The sequence below is a fragment of the Lepisma saccharinum genome, chromosome 30 (assembly GCF_977018435.1).
Source record: "Lepisma saccharinum chromosome 30, izLepSacc3.1, whole genome shotgun sequence".
NCBI lineage: Eukaryota > Metazoa > Arthropoda > Insecta > Zygentoma > Lepismatidae > Lepisma > Lepisma saccharinum.
In genome coordinates, this window is record NC_139258.1 from 40,875,839 (window position 1) to 40,893,003 (window position 17,165).

Sequence of the window (17,165 nt, forward strand, 5' to 3'; positions counted from 1 at the left end):
GTCAGCATGACTTTCGAAATGTTCACTATTACCCACTCACGAGATATTCGTTCGAAACTATCGAAATAGAATTTCGAAACGATAAGAACGAGATTATACCGTTTCACGGGAACAGCTCGCCGTCGATGGTCTTACTGGAATTCCGTAAACGTCCACGTCGTCGACTATACGATTGATAAATAAATAGACGTGCATCAATCGATCCCCAGACAGTTGGATACGAACCCCGATCATGACCAATACCATCGTCGATTACTACATTCGGCAGGCGCAAACAGGTCGTGGAATCGGACCGTATTACCAGGGGCGGAGATATCAACGCGGACATGGGATCCTAGGGTCGTTTTTTCCTTGGTTGTTTCGCGCCGTGAAACCACTTGTGATGTCCGGAGCCAAGACAATAGGACGTGAGGCGTTACGTACCGGAGCGAATATATTAGCGGATGTGGCTACGTCGGACGGAGCAGCTGTACGAGACATTGTGCGGAAACGTCTACACGAAAGCAAGACAAACCTGCTGACAAAAGCCGAAGCTAAATTAAAAAACATGACCGGATCCGGTATAAATGCTAGGAAACGAAAACGTGTTGGTCAGTCGAAAGTCGGGTGCAAACGTGTGCGTGTCAGTACAGGTAACGAGCGTCGTCGTCGGCGTAAGACACCCAAAGTAATAAAGAAGAAAAAGAAGACAACCACCCGTAGCACCAAAAAGAAGAAGAAGGTCACCACAGTAACCCAGCGTCGTCGTCGTCGCCAACACGGACATAAGGATATATTTTCGCCGTAATCACCTACTAGAGACAGAATGGAAGGTGTTGCATCGTCACTGGATATTTTCGAGGAGCCGTGTATTCAAACAGGCATTGTGGATAATTACATAGAGATTTGTCACCCTATAGCCTCGATCGAAAATCAAAATGTTATAGAATCTGTGAGTCAAGGGACGGACGAGTCCTACAGAGATCTGGCTACGACCAAACTATACTTAGACCTGATAATGACAAAACTGGACGGTACCCTATTGAAATACAACGACCTTACGACAAAACAGTCGGGAGTTGTGAACAATCTGGCACATTCGCTCTTCTGTCAGTGCTCCGTTTATCTGAACGACAAACTGGTTACCTTTTCGAGCACCAACTACCACTACAAGGCTTTTCTGGAGACGGTACTCGGCTACGGCGAGGATGCGGCGAAAACTCACCTCACATCCAGATGTTTCTACAAGGACACAAAAAATGAAGCGAATGCTGCTACAAACGAGGGTTTTGCAAAAAGACGAGAGTTGTTTCAGTGGGCAGATTCCTCCGCCACGGAGAGCACGGAACTCCAGAACCATGTGGAACTTAGCACCAACCTGCATGCGGATTTTTTCAAGCAAGAAAAGTACCTTCTGAACAACGTCGAGTTGAAGGTTGTGCTCACCAAGGCGAAAAACGAATTCACCATGTGGGGAGACACCCCAAATGCACCGGTAACAATATAGATCAAGCGAGCAACGCTACACATCCCACATTTTAAACTACACCCAACCTACCTGTTGGCACACAGTAGAGCGCTAGAGAAGAGTAACGCAAAATATTTTTTCAAACGATCCGAGTTGAAAACCTACACCGTTCCGGCCGGAGGAAAATCCCTGACACTAAACAACATCACCAACGGAACAATTCCAACCTTTCTGATATTCACAATGGTTCCAAACAACGCCTTCGTGGGGAGCGGAGACACGAACCCGTTTTACTTGACACCCGAATCCTTGAACTACTTTGCATTGTACCTCAAGGACCAGCTGGAACAGACGGCGCCTCTGGAACCGAACTTTACATCCGGAAACTATGGAGGCATCACACGAGCATACGATACACTCTTCACAGGAACAAATATTTATCATGCAGACAAAGGGCACATGATCACCAGAGAAATGTTTACCAACGGTTACTTCATGTTATGTTACCAGTTGACACCCGATCAATGCGATGACCCGTCATGCAGAAGTTTACCAGATAAAGGGGAGGTACGCATCGAAGCGAGATTCAATTCACCCTTGACACGGTCCATGACGTGTTTGATATACCTCCTCTATAATACTTCGGTGGAGGTCTCAAAAGAGAGAGGCGTCATTTACAACTACTCCGGATGAACACGTACGACATCCACAACGTACTCTCTGGAGATGTTGTGACCGGAGACGTTTTCCACGGTGTTTACCCGAGTGATATTCTTGCCGACGTGGTAGTTACAAAAAAACCAGCAGCCCTCGTTGCTAACACTCATCCGTCCACCAAAAACGGAGGACATTGGGTCGCCGTGTACATCGACAAGGAAGGGTACGGCAAATATTTCGACTCCTACGGAAACATTCCTATTCAGCCAGCCTTTGCCCGGTTCATGAATCGAAACTGCATATCGTGGGAGTACAATCCGCGTCAGTATCAAGATTTGTTCAGTACCGTCTGCGGTCAATATTGCTGCATATACCTACGCCACGAATGTATGCGAGTTCCCAAACGACCCTTTCACGTACACTTCACAAACGACCATGTTCGAAACGATCACATTGCGATTCAAATGTTTGATGCATATTTTTCGCATACTCCTCCTACCTCTACTCCCACCCCGACTAGCTGTACCATTAACCCTAATATACAATGTATGCAATCATGCTGTAGACTCATCGATCGTTTCTCTTGTTCCTGTTGTTGCAGACATTAAGAAACTGAAGGCGGTACCTGTCACTGCTCACCTGGAGATCATCTTCCTGGACGACGACGACGACGACACCGAAGGCGGCGGCGACGACGACGACGACGACGACGACGACGACGACAAACACCTCACAACAGCGACCATTCGACATAAGAAGAAGAAGAAGAAGAAGACAAAGAACAAAAAGAAAACGCATCGCGGACGTCGATAATGGAAACGACGACGACGACGACGACGTTCCCGGCGGCGGCGGACACCACGATCACCAACTCCACCAGCGGGCATTTGATTTGCCTACGGCAATCTCTAGAATACCTGTCTCCAACTAAAATTATAATTCTAGGGTACGAACTTGGCGGCGGCGACGGCGATACCAATGGACTAGAGAAGTGTTTCCCGGCGGTGCTGCTACGTTTCTCAGAACGAGATGTGCCCCTCTGTTGGACTATCTTCCGGGACCTGCTGCTCAATATCAACTGGAACCAAATAATAACATTTTTCCAAACAGGTGACGGTTACACAAGAGTACTCCGCGACGGCGACGACCACGTGATGGTCGTCCATACAGACTATTTATTTTCAGAACGCATTCTTGTGTTTCTAGTGGGCGACCAACGACTTTGCTTGACACAAGATGAACTGAAACGATTTCTACGAGCACGACGCACGCTGGCAGCCTACATGTGTTACTACGAGGGGTTACACCCACAGGCTGCTGCGTACATGCGATACTGTGTCGCAAAACATAACGTCAGCCGTCATCATGTGCCCCACCCACTCGTATGTCCTAGGATCGACCTTCTCAGTGCTGGGCTACTGCGCATCATTCGTGCGCACGTGGCCTCATGTCTTCAAACATAAATACCCAAAGTGAAATACCCACCCCACCAGTTGTTTTTGGGATCCTGTGACCGTCGCTGCTGCTGCTGCTGCTGCTCGAAAAACCCTCGTCACCCACTACTACTACTACTACTACTACTACTAGTACCATCAACAATGGCCGCCGCCGCCGCCGTAGCCGTCGACCCCAGAGCAATTGTCTTCACCGTGGATGACGCCTTCGAGGTTTCCGTTGTTGGCGAAAAGGATGACACTAGGATCGTGTTCCGGAAGGATGGTTCCCGAATCAGTCTCGGCACGGACAAATATACAGAATTAACCAAATCAATGGGACTTCTTACAGACATTTTCCACGACCGTCGTCTAGATTGCAGCAAACGACGTATCGTAAAATGTGTACTTACACCTGACTTCAGTATCATCATTCAGGATTGTGCTCGCAACTTCACGGTAACCCTCCAGGATGGCGGCGAGATCCTGCTGCTGGACGCACGACAATGGGAGACCTTCATGCACATGTATCACCCTATATTGAAGACCTACTACCGACACTGGCACGCCCAATGAAACCGGAGACTACCAGAACTACTACTACTACTACTACTACTACTACTACTACTACTACTACTACTAACACCACTATATGTATTCTCTAGTATATGAAGCTTGTACGTACTAACACTACAAACAAAGAAAAAATAAATAGTTTAATACACATTTATTACGTTTTTTCATTTCACATGTATATTTTTTGTAGAACCGCAATACGTGCACGGCACAGAACACAACAATCCGTGGTCTTCACGGCACACGATGCACACACCAGAAAATGACCACATGGTAGGTAAGCTATCTGTCTCTGATGCACATAACAGATGACACAGTGTTGATTGTCCTCCATGTTCACATTCACCGCAGGGGCGATAACGGCCGTTGCGTCCAACTTTTTCTCCTCCTCTTCTTCTTCTTCTTCTTCCCCATCCACGTCCGAGGAATCGGCTGCTGCTGCTCCCGATGTTGCTGATGCTGCTGCTCCAGAGATACCTTTGTAGAGTTTTGTAGCTGGAGGTTGCTCCGCATCGGCGACGGCGCCGTCGACGACCGTGGACGTCGCCGCAGACAGACCGTCTGCGATCATCAGACGAAGGTAGATGCACTGAGGATACCATTTTCTGTGTTCTATCCATGGATTTTCGCCCCGCTGCCATTGATACAGACGTAGTCCACAGTAGTAGCATCGAACCACGTCCCCGAATCCACTGTAGAAGAATCCGGCGTCCGCCATTTCCTCCGGTCGAATGGTTATCGACTCGGGCCAAAGTGGACTGTATGTCGACAGGCGTCCCTGGTAATCGGCGTAGGTCGGAAACATCGGGTATCTCCTGTTGACGCACACGGAATTTGGATCGGCACTTCCTAGCCTACGTTGCAGTTCGGTACCCAGCGGAGACGTGGAGACAGCGGCGGCGGTATCCATACCATACACTCTCGTGAAACTCACTACTACTACTACTGCTAGCCCAGCACGTCCTGCTCCTCGCAGGCGGCGGTCGTCCGGAAACGAAGGGGGCCCCCCCGCACAATGCCAGGCATGGCTGCAGGCCATGCTTGGCCTTGTCACACACACACACACACACACACACACACACACACACACACACACACACACACATCGTGTCCTATTGTTGACGAAACATATCTATCTATCTACCCGATAGGTTACTACTACTACAGTCTACTCTGATCAACCAAGTCCGAGCGGCGGCGACGGGAATCGAACCCTCCTCCTCCTCTAGGCTAATCGGGAATCGAACTATCTTCATGTACAACACGTCATATGGACCCGTCTTACGCTATAGTGTGCTTCTCGGTCAACCAAGTCCGAGCGGCGGCGGCGGCGGCGGCGGGATTCGAACCCCCCTCCTCTAGGCTAATCGGGAATCGAACCATTTTATTTTATGTCTCCACAGAGTATCGAACCGGGACCTCTTTTACACAACAATGCGTCATCTGGATCCACCTTACGCTATAGTGTGCTTCTCGAATCCAAGCGGCGACGGCGACGGCGGCGGCGGGAATCGAACCCGCCTCTAGGCTAATCTAGAATCGAACCATTTTCTTTTTGTCTCCACAGAGTATCGAACCCGGCGGCCGCCCGGTGGGACCTCTAGGTAACAACACGATATCTTATCCGCCGCCGCCGCTATTCTGTCTCCCACGGTCGACGATAAATACAAAACATTACATGTAAGGATGCATACCGGACAAGTTAGGTGAGTGGTTTACGTGACAGACTTCGAATTCAAAGGTCGCAGGTTCGAATCCTCGTCCCGACAACCACACACCTAACTTGTTCTGTATTTTCACAACCATTACTACATGTTTGTTCCACTTTTCCTCTCTCTCTCTCTCTTTCTTTTTCGCCGTCGCCGCCGCCGCCACTCTCTACTCTGACCCCATAACATATTACGTCACCATATGTAATCGACCGTATAATATATTACCTACACATACTCGAAACCTACATCAAGACAACTTTCGGTAATTCTCCTCTTAGGTACTTTCTCTACCCGATTCCACTCTGCAGCTGCTGCTGACCCACAATCACCGGTATTTATTCTGCAAAATATTTTCACAATCATACAGAACCATCATGGATACACGTTACTCTTCATCGTCGTCGTCGTCGTCGTCGCAGCTGCCAAACACTATCGCTGGTGTAAGTATTCTTTTTCTATCACAACTTAATTTCATAGGAGAACCCCAGTTCTCGAACAACAACAACAACAACAAAATCTCGGTCAGTGATTTTTTATTCACCTATTGTTGTGTACAAACACATCATCATCATTATAGTACTCGACACCATCACCATTATTATTATTTCATATCGTACTTTGCCGCAAGGTTTTTATCGACACCTACAAAATTTTCATTACGAAAAAATTTGTACAAGTCATAGCTGCTTCGTAGGGTCCAATGGGATTTCACAGGGTCTTGTAGCACATTTTGAAAAAAAACATCGATCTCCGGACTTTCCTTCCGCATCTGCTGCATAGTTGTATACAGGGCGATCAATCCTTGTATCTCCTTTTCTATGCGTATGGCGTTCGCTTCTAGTATCTGAAGAAATTCGTTCGTGTGCTCCCTCCGCACAATGTACTGCAAATAGTACGACGTCTCGTTACTATCCTTACTGTCTTGCTCGCAGGGCTCGCCTCGGTGTGTTTTCTTGCAGGGTAGGCAATACTCCCCCGGGAAATTTTGTGATCCTCCTCTTGGTGATGGGCCCTGTAAATACAAAACAAATCACACTACTTCAGCCATAAAACACACACACACACACACACACACACACACACACACACACACATACTTATGGTGATTTTGTTTTCTGTCCAGGTTCGAACCGTGGACACCTTACAGAGAGATACTATTGAGGTGGACGGACGTGTCATCTGGCAGTCGTCATGCGTATTGGAACGTCGCGCTGAAATGATTTATTTGCCGTTTGCAGCGACTCCTAGTGACGGGGTTCCTCTGAATCTACCACCACCACCACCACTACCTCCCCATTTACAACCTTCAGCGCCCCCACTTTCCCCTCCACAACCTCAATCACAACATCCTCCACCTCATCTATCACGGACCTCCACATTCGTCCCGCGGGCCAACATCCCCGCCGCAACCTCTACTATATCTCGATCACCTGTAATGGCATTATATCCAACGGGAATAGCAGCGCATACAGCAGCGATGAAACAAGAGGATCCTTTACCATTGGTGTGCAAACGATCACCAACCTCTCCATAAGGTAAGTAACAAACTGTTCAGACATACTCTAATGCAACACACACTCACCATACTATATTCTGTACTTTGTTTATTCTTTGGCGAATAAATCTGATGCTAACAGTGACGGGGACGAGGTGCTGGACGAGTCTTCCACGGTCACAATTGAATCTTCCTTTTTTTCGTCTTCTTCTTCTCCGCCTTCTTTCGTATTCTCTGAACTTTTCGTCGACACCACTTCTTCTTCTTCTGTCTCCTCTTTTCTTTCTGTCAATGAGGATAACATAGATGTTAATTTCACACGTTTATTCTCACTGCCAGGAAAAAATGAGGAGTACAAGCCCTCTTTCGATTGAACATGTTGGTCAAAAAAACTGCCGAACACACTATATATCGGTAAATATTTATCTTTTTCCACATAATGACACTCAACTAAATTCATATCATCCGGCATGTCCCCCATGAACATATCCCCTATTGTGTGTCTCGGTGTCAGACGACCATGAAACAGACTTAAATAACCCCACACCGCATTCCACCCATACAGAAATTCGTCGTGCGCCGCATCCATAGCTTCCTTTAAGCGCGACATTTTACCCGTATCCAAAATAAAACAATTTTGGAAACCACCCACTCTTCCTATCGTATGCTCACCCACTTTACATCTAACAAACTCCTCCAAAGTAGCATATAAAGTACCTTTCGGCATACTTATATGCTCTAGATCTAATTTCATCGGATTACCTTTCCTAATTTCATATTGCGTGGTACATTTTTTTAACGACCACACTTCCTTCCCAAAGTTCACCCTCTCCCTCTCCATACAAACACACTTTTGCCTGAAATTGTCTTCCGCAGCATGAATATAGTACGGACCACTTAATTCCCCGGTCCGTAACAGCTCGCGAATCACAGACTCATCATCGGTCACGAAACTAAAATGATTATACGCAGGTAATCTATTGTGGAGCATGAACGACTCGCACATACGAACTTTTTCATTTTCCACATTCGTTTCGAACCTACATTTATCGCTTGGTCCGTAAAACCATTTCGCCATCGAAAACGGATCGGCATCATCATTTTTACCCATTGTTATTAACATCTCCCCTTTACCACCAATCTCCACGTCCACACAAAAACGCCAATATAACGTGTCGTTCGACATTTTGTTTGACCTAACACAATCAATCGAAACAAACAAACCTTCAATCCAACCTGTAACGATACAAAAAATTTATATTATTACCATACTCTAACGTACCACTCGAACCAAACACATTCTCCCGCAATACCACATACTTACCTACTCGTCGTTACTGCTAGGACCAAAAATCTGCTGCTACTATGGCTGCAAACAAAATCACACCACACATCGACTCTGCACTCCCAATATATACACTTACGCCAAGGACAACTCGAAACATTACCTTCACCCAAACACGTACCGACAACACCACTTACGTATTCACGGAACGCACTCCCATCTACATGTTATGCTCGCAACTTTGACTACATACCACGCACCGGACAACCTTGCCGCACCTACAGGCATCTCACTCACCTTGACATTATCCCTCCGACGACGACGATTCAAACCACTTTTACTAACCCACATTCCCGAGCGTCGCGCAACGCACTACAAAGCTGTACCGACAAACGCCTCCGGCTCCAGACTCGCCGGCCTTGCGAAACAAACATCTCACTCACCTTGTACGGGTTCCCCCACTCTTAAACAACCACATTCCCGGCTGTATATACTCTAACACTCATTACCTATTCAGTTCACATTTTACTCGCCTTTCCTTCTCCTCAATAACGAAAACACATTCCACATTTATAACTCCGTCTTATTTATTCTTCTCTATCACTCGTTTCAGATATCGCCTGCCAGCAACACGGACCTTACCATGATCTACACGAATCAGCACCGCCAGCGAAACCTATGTAACACCTATTACTCACCAATAAACTATAACATCTACACCTTTGTCTTTTTTCACAACACCTACGTCAACGACACACACACACACACACACACACACACACACACACACACACACATGTGTTACTCATATCTTGTAGGACCTCTGTCGCCCGGATAGCTCAGGCGGTAGAGCATTAGGCTTTTAACTTAATGGTCCAGGGTTCGAATCCCTGTTCGGGCGAAAGCTTTTTTTTCAAACAACGTCATCGCTTCTTATGCTCATCTACAAACTCCTACGCTTTCGGATACTTACGTAACCTCACGTACGATTGCGTCATACTCGCCTACACCCTCCCCCATCGTCCACAGTTAAATATCTACCCTCATTTGCATAATTTCAAGGTAAACAACTTTTATAGCATATGATACAACTACTCTTCTATCCTCTATCATGAGCTTAGCTTCCTCTATCTTGCTTTCGTTTTTTTAATTCTTGAAACGGTTAATTTTATTTGAGATTTACTTTCAACCAGCTTTCTCTCCAAATTTTCGTTTCTTTGTTTATTTTCCTCTCTGAGATTCGAAACGTCCTCTTCTATTCTTCTATTTATATCTAAACTTGTACTCTCAATTAACAACGTTGTTTCTTCTATCTTGCTTTCCAGCGACTTTCTATTTCCTTCACACGTTTCATTCAGTCTCAAGAACATCTCATGAGTTTCGGATCTCGAGTCTTCCAATTTCCTGCTGTTTTCCTCGAGCCTTTCTTCCATCTTTTTATTACTTTCCTCTAACTTTTCTTCTAACTTTCTACTATTTTCTCTTAATTCTCTACTATTTTCATCTATCTTTTCTTCGAGTCTTCTATTATTTTCTTTTGCTTCTCTGCTATTTTCATCTATCTTTTCTTCGAGTTTTCTATTATTCTCATCAAACTTTCTTTCTAATCTTCTGCTATTTTCTTCCATCTGTGTTTTTAATTCTCTATTATTCTCTTTTGCTTCTCTGCTACTTTCTTCCATCTGCATCGATAACTTCTGGAACATTTCTATCATGTTCACCTCTTCCGTCTTTTTTAGTTTTTCCTTCATTTTTTCTTGTTCTTTTTCCCTTTTCTTCTCTTCTTTTTCATTTATCCTTTCTTCCTTTCAATTTTTGCATACATAATCTCCTCTTTCACATATTAATAAGTATTTTTCTCTTCTTATCTTCTCACATAACCAATGTTTCATTTCTTTGCATGAGCTGCATAGGATAGTTTCTTCCTTATTTCCCTCTTTTCCACAGCAGTTTAATATTTCCTTCCTGTCTTCCATTTCCTCCATTATAATTTCTCTGTTCTCGCCTTCTATCTTATTTTCTTTCTCCATCTTGGCTTCCTCTTTCTTTGCTTTCTCAGTCACAATTCTGCTAGCCGTAACGTTGGTCGCCACTAATGTTACGCCCCTTGTGGGTACGTACTTAAATGTTATTTAGCACGGCTACAGACATCTTAATCTCAGGAGGATAGGTTCTTTATTTGAGAATTCCAAATAAGAAAGCGTTTTATAGCCAAGAGGATATAGTTAAATGGGGATCTATATTCTGAGACTATACAAAATACAGATAATATATACATACATATATATATATATATATATATATATATATATATATATATATATATATATATGTATGTATGTATGTATGTGTGTGTGTGTGTGTGTGTGTGTGTGTGTGTGTGTGTGTGTGTGTGTGTGTGTGTGTGTGTGTGTGTGTAATTGGAAAAGGCTTCTTCTTCTTTAACTATCAACAGGGCTTCTTCTTCTTTGATTATAGTAAGGCTTCTTCTTCTTCTATTATCAAAAAGGCTTCTTCTTCTTTTAATATGGAAAAGGCTTATTCTTCTTTTATTATCAAAAGGCTTCTTCTTCTTTTAATATGTAAAAAGCTTCTTCTTCTTCTATTATCAAAAGGCTTCTTCTTCTTTTAATATGAAAAAGGCTTCTTCTTCTTCTATTATCAAAAGGCTTCTTCTTCTTTTAACATGTAAAAAGCCTCTTCTTCTTCTATTATCAAAAGGCTTCTTCTTCTTTTAATATGGAAAAGGCTTTTTCTTCCTTTTTTCTTTTAATTTATTATCTTTCCTTTTTTAAAGCGTAATCTTATTTATGCGCTCGCTTTCCCCGCTTCTTTGGCAAACAATACAAGCTATACTTGTGGAAAGGGTAGGGTCGACTAAACTGATAATAGCGCCGCCTCCTATTTTAACGACCAAAGAGGAATAACCAGGATCGCTAATAACAAGCGCTACCAATGGCCCAGTGCGACTACTACAGAGCGCAACCGAAAAGTGCTTCGGGGTGTCTAATTTGACAACAGCGCCACCGGGGACAAACAACCAAAACACTGACGATGTTCTCCTCGTCAGGAAAATAAAAAGAGATAGATTTCTGAATTCGTTTGCTTACCTAATAACTTTCCTAAACGTTTCATATGCGGCCATATTCTTAATTATTTTAATTTACTATATACACCATTCTATTTATTTCTTTTATAGTATTTGAACTATTCTTTTATATATTTCTCAATTTACAATAATATATATAATCCCTCTTCTTCGCTCTAAGTTTTTTATAATTTCCTTTGCTCCTCTTTATATAGCCTGCTGCAATCTCTCGTCGATTCCAAGAAACCATTCCTCCTAGCAACTTTCATTGTCTCATCGAAACTAGCACGTGACAATGACTAATTATTTTGTTAGACCTTGCTTGTAGCCTGGAGCGAAAATTAGATACAGGTCAAAATAATTCTTACGCACTACTCTGGCAGCCCGATGAGTGGAAGAAGGGGAACGACTTGACGATTACTGCAGAAGATAACACTCACTTGTGCAAGCAGTAGAAGAACTCTGCCGTTGAAATATCGAACGGGGCCATTTGTACAGTCACTGGCACTTCTAGGTTGTAATTATCCAACTGAAAGTCAATGAAATCGTTACAACCCAGAACTGTTAGTGACTTGTCATGATGCAACAAAAGACAAGTACAAATGCATGCTTTTCTGGGATTCGAACCCTGAAACGTTACCCTTACGTTCTACACGTAAACATAGACGGTCTAGAAGTAAAATTTAGGTCTAGCATTTTTGTTTTTCAGACTGTCCAGTATTTGACGAAGAGAAACATTCCTGTTTTAATTTTTTATTGAAGGTTGTTATGAGGAGAGCGTATAAGCAGCAGATCTTTGGCTGCGACTAATGCTAATTCCGTGTTAAAGAAAGGAACATGCTAGTATTAACTTCTGTGAAGTTAGGTATTTTTTCGTGTTAGTGTAGTATTTTTTTGTCCCTAAGTAACTTGGAGTTATGAATTATAATTTGGCTTTTATATCTGTAGGGCCTCCCCGATGGTGTAGGAGGAACGTCCTTGCCTTGTAATCAAGGGTCCTGTGTTCGATGGAGACACATAGTGTTATGATTTAACTTTAAATTGTAGGTCCACAATGACTAGCCTATTTATATATAAAGTGGGTTTGAAATAAAGCTCAAGTCAATTTAACTCACCTGATTCATCTAACCTATTAAGCACAAAACTTTAACAACATTTAGGACAGCTGTATTATTCGTAAATCCTCGTAACTTATTTTTCTCTTAAATTTTACAATGATTTTACACTTCTTCTTACAATCCAGTAATATAGTATTTTTCCCAGTGCTGACATTTTTCTGTACATATATTAATAGTGGACAAAGAACGCTGTCACTTTATAATCAACCTTTGTAAGCAAGTGGTCCCGGATTGGATGTCAGGTGGAGGCACATAGTTTGGATCCCATCCAGTCCCGATTAGTTTATCTGTTCAAAAAGCGGACTTGCAACAAATCTTTAGCTCTTTACCTGAATATCCAGGAGCAGTAAGTTGTTGATCTGAAATAATTCTACACATGTTTATGTAGTTTATTTATTTGTATTAACATCATTAGAATTAAATGCAAAATTAACATTAAAAGTTTTCCTTCTATATGCTTTGAATTCAAAGCTTTATTCTTCCATAGCATTTGAGCTTCAGAGGGAAGCAGGCATGAGAAGAACGCTTGGCACCTCGAAGTCTGGACAAGACTCCGCGAAGATTAGGGATGAACAAGCAAAAATAACAATTATACCAACACAAAATTAGATTTATTCAATTACTTTAATTTTGTTACTTCCAGTTTCCAAATGCAGCAGTAGGCAAGTTGTCCATCATTGAGAATATTATGCACATTGTTGTATGCAATAAAAACGAGGATTGAAAGAAAAGCTCTAAGAAAACCGAACACAATATCAGAATGTCAAATAACAGGCACACAGTAGTGATAAGAAAGATGGGAGAAGATAATGTAATGCAACGTGCACACGTCGCAAAAATTAGCTGCTAAGGCCTAAGAGCCTTTAACCTGCCCTCCTAACCTAACAACGTAGGCAGTATTAGAATTATAATTGTAAAAAATATATACCTGCTAGTTGCTTAGGAGTGTTAAGTTTGGTGCAGTCAGCAAATTTTATCATCACTTGATCCCGAGCGGCGTTCACCGACAAGAAAAACATAGACCGGGTCTATTTAGTGCCCACAACAGTGAATTTCGAGTTCAAATTTTGTCATTGTTGACGTGCATTTTGTCTATTTCGTATTTTTTTTTTAAAAAAAATAACCGACACTGTATAAAATTTCAGGAGCTTAGAGAGACCAATGCCTCTGGGGCCACCCTGCATCGCGGGGGCGGCTGCTACGCCACTGTCATAAAGGAAAGAAATCGATATCTTCAACTCGAGGTTTTGTCCTTCCCCAAAGTTTCCTGGTGGGGACCATTACCAAAGGTACATTCATTGTTCTCTCTGTTGTCTTGTATATAGGAAAATGTATTATACGCATATACGAGTATCAATGCTAATATCCCTGCGTAAGTATTTGTATGTTGTTTCTTTATATTTTTACTTTGAATGCACACATTTAAACAGAAAGTTCGGCAAAAGACAACGAGTTTTGGGCGCGGTCTTGCCAGATGGAGCTGGAATACTGTGACCAAGGATTATAGAGTATTATAGAAAGAGCATTCCGATACACAGCGGTCTCCCATTGGCCAGGAGCCGCTACAAGCTCTGACGTGACCAAGATGGGGATGAGTGACGATGTGATGAAATTGATGAATGGACATTCACAAAAACCAAGCCCGAGTGGAACCCTGGACCCTTGGCATCGCAGCGCGATGTGCTAGCCACTTCCCCACTTAACTAAAATTTTACCTCTGTTGGAATTATTTGCTTGGGGAAGGAGGAGGTCGCATCACGTGGCTTTTGCGAATGTACTATATTTCAACAAAGAGAGCGAAGGAAAAAGTCACTTATTTCATTCCTTTTTAAAATGACAATAGTGTTAATTTTAGAAGGCCGCGGTGGCTCAGTCGGTAACGCGTCTGACCACCATGCTCAAGATTCCGGGTTCGATCCCCGGCCGGTTTAAATCCGGGAACTTTTCTAACGTTGGAAGCGGCCCCGGCGCCCACCCAGCGTCGAATGACAGGGGACAGGGGCATGATACTGATCACATCACCCGCACTCATGACCGGATCAAGAAAGTGTGGGGCGTTACCCCCACACCCCCTATACGCCTTCATGACGTGGTGCTAAGCACAGGGGAGCACTTTACCTTTTGATAGTGTTAATTTCTCAGAGATCCAGTACAGTAAATTTACAAGAATAAAATCGTGTCTCTTAGTGGAAATTTCAACAGAATCTTTCATCTCAAACAAATTCAATATTAATTGAATAGTGCATAATTGAATAAATATTTAATTGAAAGTAGAGAGTATGAGCTTCATGTGAAGTTTACAGAAATGTTTGTTTTGCGAGTGGAGCGAAGAAGAAAACCTTTTTCTAAATCTCATCCTTTGTAACCACCCAATCATTATAACTGTTGGTCACCTGACCTCTACTTCAACGTCATCCAAGAAATCTGCGGGTGCTTCTTTGCGTCCAAGTTCATAGACAATTAGCCTTTCGTTTTTGCGATTTTTTTTTTTACCGGACTCCGCTCCTTTCTTATTTCGGGATTTTTCTCACTGCAGTGAAGCACGAGAAATACGAGTTCCACCTGCGCCAAAAGCAAGCATACAGTCACGTTTAAATATCGTGTGTGGATGTCGATCCCCTGTCTCAAACGCGGGATATAATAAAGAACCCTTTTTACCACCTTGTTGCCTCGAAACACTTCATCCTTGCGATAGGTAACCGCAGGGAGCAGGCAAGGTTGAATGAAGGAATGAATGATTTGATTTATTTTACTTCGCTTCTTGTGCCACTTCTGGCTAATTTGTGAAGATGTGGATGAGTGATGATGTGATGAAATTGATGAATGGACACTCACAAATATCCATGCCCAGGCCAGGATTCGAACCCGGGAACCCTGGCGTTGTAGCGCGATGTGCTAACCACTCCGCCACGGGGCCGGCGCAGGCAAGGTTGAGACCAACCTCTTCTCAGCCTTTCATATACAAGATTATGAAACTTCGAGTGACGTTATGAGGTAGTAACATTGCAGCAATGTGTCCTTTGCGTCTCTGTGTTGATTCAGTGATATTTTTCTTTGGAATCTCTGCCCATCAGCATGTCATTGTAAAATACGAGTGTATTTGTTCTGATAGACAGTTGTAACTCGTGTACAGTAAAATGTATCACATATTCCTTTATTCTTCCTAGCTTACTAGAAACATACTTTGTATATTTTTCAAACTTTACAAAATATTTCCTCTTTAATATGCTGTTGCAACTTACATTTGAAACTTCTTTCGTGTAATATTCATTTCTTTGCAGCCCTACCTCCCCCGTGGCGGAGTGGTTAGAATATCGCGCTACGACGGCAGGGGACCCGGGCTTGAATCCCGGCCTGGGTATGGATATTTGTGAATGTCCGTTCAATTATCCGTACTTTCACGTGTCGCCAAAATAGAAAAACCCAAATACAATCTATACTTGGACTCCCTTTTCGGTTGCCGTGTTCTTGTGGATCCCTCGCTGTTCTTTTGTTTTCAATCCAGCGCGTCGTTAGGTAGTAATATACAGGTGGGTCCATTATACTTGTTTCGGCGATTTGAAGTGTGACGTCAGCAGGAGTAGGTTATGACGTACTTTTGAATATCAAATTCAATTAACGGTTTCACCTTATTAATGTTGTGTTATATATTTAATATTATTTTCTAATTATTTTTTTTATTTTCTACCTATTAAAAAGAAATTGTATCGATAATGATGAATGATTTTTATATGAAGTTCACTCACAAATGAACCAACATGTCCTGATCAACACTCGAACCTTTAAACTACAATTTCGCCCGACCCTGTGGCCGAGTGGTTAGCACATCGCGCTGCGACGCCAAGGGTCCCGGGTTCGAATCCCGGTCGGGCTTGGTTGTTTGTGAAAGTCCATTCATCAATTTCATCATTTCATCACTCATCCCCATCTTCGCAAATTAGCCAAGAGGCACAAAACGCGAAGTAAAATAAACTCAATCAATCAATCAATTTAAATTACAATTTCGAAATCGCGAGTCGACCACTCAACCAACCGAAGCGACTGCCAGAGGCAGTGGCGGCGATTGGGTTCCAAAATTAGGGGACAAGGTGCAAGAAGTGTGGGTGGGGGCAAGGACAATTTACTTTCCCTTGGTACATAAGATTTAGCATAGTGTATGGATAAAAGTTGGAAAAAGTGGGTGGGGGCAACTACACCCTCGACCCCCTAATCGACGTCACTGGTCAGAGGCTTTTTCGAGTCCCTTGCCTCTACCTCATAGTGCTGATGGAACCAGTTGGCTGTTGCCTCAAACATGGCCTAAAGAAATACGTAGAAAGGTAAACTGAAGTGACATCCATCCCAGTCACTAATG

General features: G+C 43.3%; 2 protein-coding genes and 1 non-coding gene across 3 annotated transcripts; 2 read left to right on the top strand and 1 right to left on the bottom strand.

The window, feature by feature from the left end:
• The first annotated feature begins 805 nt into the window (after positions 1-805).
• Positions 806-1,486, top strand: LOC145981944 (uncharacterized protein F54H12.2-like). Its single transcript, XM_083115440.1, has one exon. The coding sequence runs from the start codon at positions 806-808 to the stop codon at positions 1,484-1,486; it is 681 nt and encodes a 226-aa protein (XP_082971566.1).
• A 2,796-nt stretch (positions 1,487-4,282) lies between these two features.
• On the bottom strand, positions 4,283-5,152 carry LOC145981945 (death-associated inhibitor of apoptosis 1-like). Its single transcript, XM_083115441.1, has one exon. It carries the CDS (start codon positions 5,150-5,152, stop codon positions 4,283-4,285), a length of 870 nt encoding a protein of 289 aa, XP_082971567.1.
• Positions 5,153-9,433: 4,281 nt separating this feature from the next.
• TRNAK-UUU (transfer RNA lysine (anticodon UUU)) lies at positions 9,434-9,506 on the top strand. Its single transcript has one exon. It is a non-coding gene; the product is annotated as a tRNA-Lys (tRNA).
• Positions 9,507-17,165: the final 7,659 nt, after the last annotated feature.